The 6000-nt window shown below is 48.2% G+C and overlaps 1 protein-coding gene across 1 annotated transcript in view; it reads left to right on the top strand.

The window, feature by feature from the left end:
* The first annotated feature begins 4131 nt into the window (after positions 1 to 4131).
* AVEN (apoptosis and caspase activation inhibitor) overlaps positions 4132 to 6000 on the top strand; it is a 1005515-nt gene continuing 1003646 nt past the window's right edge. The window contains exon 1 of the mRNA XM_086937037.1: positions 4132 to 4450. Within this exon, the coding sequence (XP_086793163.1) occupies positions 4241 to 4450 (210 nt within the window). The 5' untranslated portion in view covers positions 4132 to 4240. The remainder of the gene's footprint in view (positions 4451 to 6000) is intronic.

The following is a 6000-nucleotide window of genomic DNA, read 5'->3' as shown; positions in this document are numbered from 1 at the left end:
TCCGGTTTCTTGCATACAAAGAGAAGATTCTCAGATCTAACTTTGTTCTGTTTTATGATCATTGGGAATGACCTAGTATTTTTGTCGGGTTTTAGGGAAAGTGGATACATTCTAACTCACAAGTCTACTCTTAGTCAGGTATGAACCATAATGACGATACTGGAGTCAAACAGACAATTGGCACTGTATAGATACCACTCTAGCATGGAGGAATACTGCAAAATCCTCGAGCCTGAGCTAGAGTCTAATCAATTTTACGCTGTTTAGCATGAACCTGTAAATGCCCAGATGTTTATATAGCACATCACAGTAATGGGTTAGCATTGTCCCTAAGTGCACAAGTCTTTGGATGGTAATGGAATAGAGTCCATAAGGAGACAAAGCAATATTCCCTCAATCATCCACTGTAGTCACATGGGGAAAGCAATCAGATGTTGTGGTCCCAAAGAAAACATCCTAACCCCTGGACCACACCTACTCCCTACCACTAGACCAGAGTGCCTCCCTGCCTGAAAGACTGTTTCGCCAATCATAATTAGGATAGTGTAAAATTTTCAATACTGATTCCATGCTACAGACTGCCTTAACAAATGTGTTAATAATAGTCACAAGCATGACCATTTGCACTGCAACGTCTGCCTTACAAACCATGATGGGTTCTGTCTGAAGCATGACTAATATAACCTGCCACTGTGTGTCATGCAAAACGTGTTTAGTAAAATCCACTCCGTGGCCAATCAGATTGCAGGGTATATTTGATACCCATGTTCCAATGCACGAATAACTGCATTACACACTGCAAACTACAAGTTATCATTAGCACTGCCTGATTCAAGACCAATGACAAACTCGAGGCTACTTTACAAACCACAGTTCAGCATCTGTGCAGTAGTTAAATGTGTGTCTCCCATGCTGTAATCCATTTCATTCATTCAGCTTGCATGTACATTGTATTTTTGCAGACTGTGAATTTTCTCTCCTCCGTGTCTAGTTACATCCAAGTATAGAATGTAATTAGCTATGAGGAATATGTTTTTTCTCTCATAAGAGTCGTGTTTCAAAACCCTGGCATGCTCAAACTTTGGGATCCCTGTTTGCACCTTTTTTCAGTCTCCTCTTACCATCTGCAGACTAACAACACAGCAGGCAGACTGGTCGAAACAACACAACACTTCCACGCCCGAAGGAGACAAGTAACCCCCGCTCCCGGACGAAGAGGGATCTTCATTAAGCGCCTTGAAACCTGACCCTTCGCAAGGAAACTACCATTATTTGACTAAATGCGGCTAAAACCTCTCGTAAATTGCTTTTGTGTGAGAGAAATGCTGAGTTCTAGAGGAACTAACATTACAGGACATGTGCAGGGCCGTCAAAAAAATGAGGCCTTTGAATATCTCTTTCAAGTCCGCATCTATTAGGCAGGTCGCCCTTTTCAATCCTGGCCTACATGCACGGATTTTACCTTGTCCCCTCGAATCCAGGCAGCGGTGTGATGGGCTGCAGCCGTATGAAGCCGGTTGTGACCCACAAAGCCCAGTATAAGTTTTCCTTTCTTTCTGGGGCGGCGGCCCGTGGCAAGAGGAACCAAAGGGCTGCCTGCAAAAGGGGGGTTAGGCCTACTAGCGTAGCCGGACTCTCGCAGGCACAGGCAGGCTGCCAGCCACCACCACCTCGCTCCGGCGGCAGCAGCCGGCTACGTCGGGTCGTCCGCCTGCCCCTGGCCCCTGCTCACCAACAGCAGGCAGACCTGCTCAGTGCTCACAAATAAATCCACAACCACAATCCACACTCTCAGGGGCTGCTCAGGGCGCCAGTGCGCTGTGCTTCCTGCGCAGAGCGCAGTGCCTGGGATTCAGGTCTGCGGGGATTAAACAAAAGGGTATATGCCCGGCCCACAATGCCTTGATGAATCTGAAGATTGCGAATGCAGTTTGCAAAAATGCACAGAACATCAGTGACTCACCAGCGGGCGGCGGGCGGCAGACAGTCGGCAGCAGGGAGGGACAGGCAGGCAGGGTCTAGAAATAATTAAATTATGGGTGCCTCAGTTTCTGGCTTAGTAGTTCTGGAATGCTCCTCTCGACCCGGCCTCACAGCTCATGCACACTTTTTATTGTGCTAACCCAAATGCGCTTGTCACCACCACCAGCCGCCCCACCCCCTATTAAATCTGCTCCAATGCGTGCATTATTATACAGATGATTATATGATTGCAGCAGTAGAGAAACCAGAGATATTTTGCCCAACGGGGAGATACGCAGAGTAGAGAGTGACAACTAGTCTGTACTGACTGAGTGGACTGTTTTATTTTCTCACTAACGCCGGACCAAAAATCGGCCCCAACAACAAAACCGGCCCCCTGCCAAAAAACCGGCCCCACCCCTGGCAGCCTACCGGGGGATTGCCCGGTGCCCGCTGCACGTGCAGCACAAGCTGTGGTATCCCTCTGTCCGTTTGCTGCATGTGCAGCACAAGCTGCAGTGTCCCTCTGTCCGTTTGCTGCACGTGCAGCACAAGCTGCAGTGCCCCTCTGTTGCACGTGCAGCACAATGTGCAGTGTCCCTCTGTCCCTCTGCTGCATGTGCAGCACAAGTTGTGGTGTCTCTCTGTCCATTTGCTGCATGTGCAGCACAAGCTGCAGTGTCCCTCTGTCCGTCTGCTGCATGTGTAGCACAAGCTGCAGTGTCCCTCTGTCCGTCTGCTGCAGGTGCCGCACAAGCTGCAGTGTCCCTATGTCCCTCTGCTGCACGTGCAGCACACGCTGCAGTGTCCCTCTGTCCCTCTGCTGCACGTGCAGCACAAGCTGCAGTGTCCCTCTGTTGCATGTGCAGCACAAGCTGCATTGTCCATCTGTCCCTCTGCTGCACGTGAAGCACAAGCTGCAGTGTCCCTCTGTCCGTTTGCCTCACGTGCAGCACAAGCTGCAGTATCCCTATGTCCGTTTGCTGTACGTGCCGCACAAGCTGCAGGGTCCGTCTGCTGCACAAGCTTCGGTGTCCATCTGTCCCTCTGCTGCACGTGCAGCACAAACACCGCAGGACAAATACCGAATACAATACACTCCAGTGTAAATAGAGTGGGAGAATAAAATGGCGACATGTGTTTTTGTTTTGGGAAGAGACTTCAGAAGGAGATAGTAAACAACCACTTGTTATAACATTTTGGGAAGAGACTTCAGAAGGAGATAGTAAACAAGCACTTGTTATGACACAGACTTTTCTCTGGTAGAGCCGTCCCACTTGGACGGGCTCGGGCTGACTTGCTGCTGTGGTAAAAGGTTGATTATCTTCTTTATGGGGCCATCAGTTTCGCCCCATAAAAAAGATAAGAAACCTTTTACCACAGCAGTAAGTCAAAGAAGCCAGTCGCAAAGGGACGGGGCTAAAAGAGAAAGAAGTACGTCACTAACACCTCTTTTCCAATGGCTAGCCACCGTTTAGCATGCACGGTGACACCTGCCAATGGAAAAGAGGGGCAGGGCTTAACCTCACTAATGAAGCTCACTCTATCTCATTAAGTCTCGCCAGCGAGACTGCGCATGTGCGCAGTCTTTCGCTAGCCGAGACCTTAAACACAGCTGTGGATTATACCATTTACCCGCTAACAGGCAATATTTCTCTCCATGTGTTCCCATGCCTGGAGTGTCACACAGTTTGGTGCTCACTTTCCTTCCATATTAAAAAACAGTAAATGTTTCAGCACCCAGGCTAATATGCTGCATTGCTAAATACATATACGGTCCCAAAGGGGAGAGTGATTTGTACGGAATCATAGAATGGTTGAGCCTCTTGCCAGACTCGATCCTGATTCCCTGGCTTCAAAAGTCAACCGCTCTAGCCGTTAAGCCACACTTTTAAGCGTTAGAATAAACTTATCCTTATTTATAAACAAAATGTTAATTCTTTGTTTATAGAACAAATGATACTATATCACCAGGAGATGCGCCGCATGTTCTATTTCCAATACGAGCGACACATCAGAGTAACACCATGCAGTCTGTTCTACGCTTCAACAGCGCAACGTTTCCAGCATTGAAGGCGGGATGTTTTTAAATGCGCGCGTCTACGTGTTTCCGGCACGGGGGACGCCTTCTGTGTAGCACATTCTGCACCTCACTTCCGGTCTGCGGAGTGCATTGACTATCCCGTAGCGATCTGCAGTTCCGCCGCGGGGGACTCGTTTTCGGGGTGCACCGCTGTCAGTTCCTTGCAGGTCACCTGTCAGAAGCCGGGCCGGTGTCATGGAGCGCGGAGGCGGCGGCAGGGGCCGGAGAGGCGGCGGGGGGAGCCGGAGGAGAGGCGGAGACCGACCACCCCCGCAACACGCTGACGGAGATGGGCCCCGAGGAGGCGGGGGCCGCCGAGGAGGAGGGGGGCAGCGGAGCCGGGGGTGGAGAGGGGGCCCTCCCAGGGGAGGCAGAGGAGGGCCCCCGCCTTCCGAAAGGGGCAGGGTAAGCACAGCCGTGAGTCCTGCCACTGGGGTGTGAGCCAGTTAAGACTTTAGGGGATGATTGTGGGTTATTCTGTGGGGCACTAAGAGTCGGAAACAATGCTTGTTTATCGTGGAGTTTGGCAAACTCGGTCCTGTCAGGTGGCCCAATGTGCCTGTCACAGCGTTCGCCTGTCCTAGCTCCCTATTCCGTTCTGGGACTCGTGGCTTCACTTTTACGATTCAAACCACTTCATCAGGCGCTTACAAAGTTTTCATTGCTGTAGCCTGTATGCATCTATTGTACGCTAGGTTCCAATGTTTGTACTGATTTACCATTTTGTAACACATATATAAATTATTTGGTAATTCTATAACCGGTTGTAACTATCCAGGTAACAACTTATGTCTATGGAGCTCTGGCACCTTTGGGGAATGTTGAAACTATATACCAGTGCATAAATAAACAATGCCTTACTGAGTGCCAGCATGCAGAAAGTAGTACCCCAGGTGACATGGGGGCACATAGCATGTGACTTTGGGGTTGCCTGTGTTTTGGGGGAGGGGTGATATTGGGCTATTTGGTAATTGTAATGGCATTTTTATATAGTGCTTAATACCCCTGACGAGGTGTCGAAGCGCTTATCGGCGAGTAGAGGGTATTGGCATAACACTAAGGTCCCCAGTGCCCCACCTCTGTGTTGTAAATGTATTACTATAGATCCTGACGTTAAGGCGATTGTTAGCCAATCCATTTTTTTCCAGCGGGGTTAGAGATGAGAGAAGAGTGACATATGGAGGAGTTTGCAAGGCAGTGGGAGAGAATGCCACATAGTACCATGGAAAGTAGATTTGTGGTGAGGAATTATTGTAAAGGGCTTGCAAGATGTGCTCAACAGTAAATATCAAAAAGATTTTTCATCCCTGTATTTTACTGGTGTGATTGCTATCATTATTTATAACCTAGCTCTCAACTCTCTCACCCTTTGGGAAGCCTCACACTGGTTAACACGCAGGTCTCTTCTAAAACACTCGCATAAGTGGTATTAGCTTTTGTGCACACTTAGCATGTAACAATAATGCGTATTTTTATATAGCACTTTAATTAGTGAATGTCACTATTACCCAATTTATGACACTTAATGTAGCCGGCCTGCATGAACTCGAACTGACCGGCCAATCAGCACTGTGTGTAACTGATGAATGTTTACCTAATTGAGCTGCGTATCCTACAGTCTGACAGTTTCACAATGGGGTAGAATAGTACAGCATGACAGAGCCCAAGTTCAGGACAGGCAGTTCTTTGTTAAATAGCCCATCACTCTTGATGCATTGTTTATCCAGCGTGCGTGCTTTAAACATTCATGAAATAATGTTCTATTAAATCAAAAAGAATTGTGAGTCTTTCCACTGAAATTGGTTGTGTCATACGTTTGGTTCCACAAATAGAATTGCTTTGTCATACGTTTGGTTCCACAAATAGAAATGCCTTTTAGCTATCTGCTACCTATTGTGGACAAAGCCAATTTTATGGGCTTTCAGTCTCTCTGTTACTTAACGTTGGTTGGCTTT

This window comes from Lissotriton vulgaris, chromosome 9, assembly GCF_964263255.1.
Source record: "Lissotriton vulgaris chromosome 9, aLisVul1.2, whole genome shotgun sequence".
Classification (NCBI taxonomy): Eukaryota; Metazoa; Chordata; class Amphibia; order Caudata; family Salamandridae; genus Lissotriton; species Lissotriton vulgaris.
The sequence above is the reverse complement of the archived record's forward strand: the minus strand, read 5'-3'. Positions and strand labels throughout refer to the sequence as shown.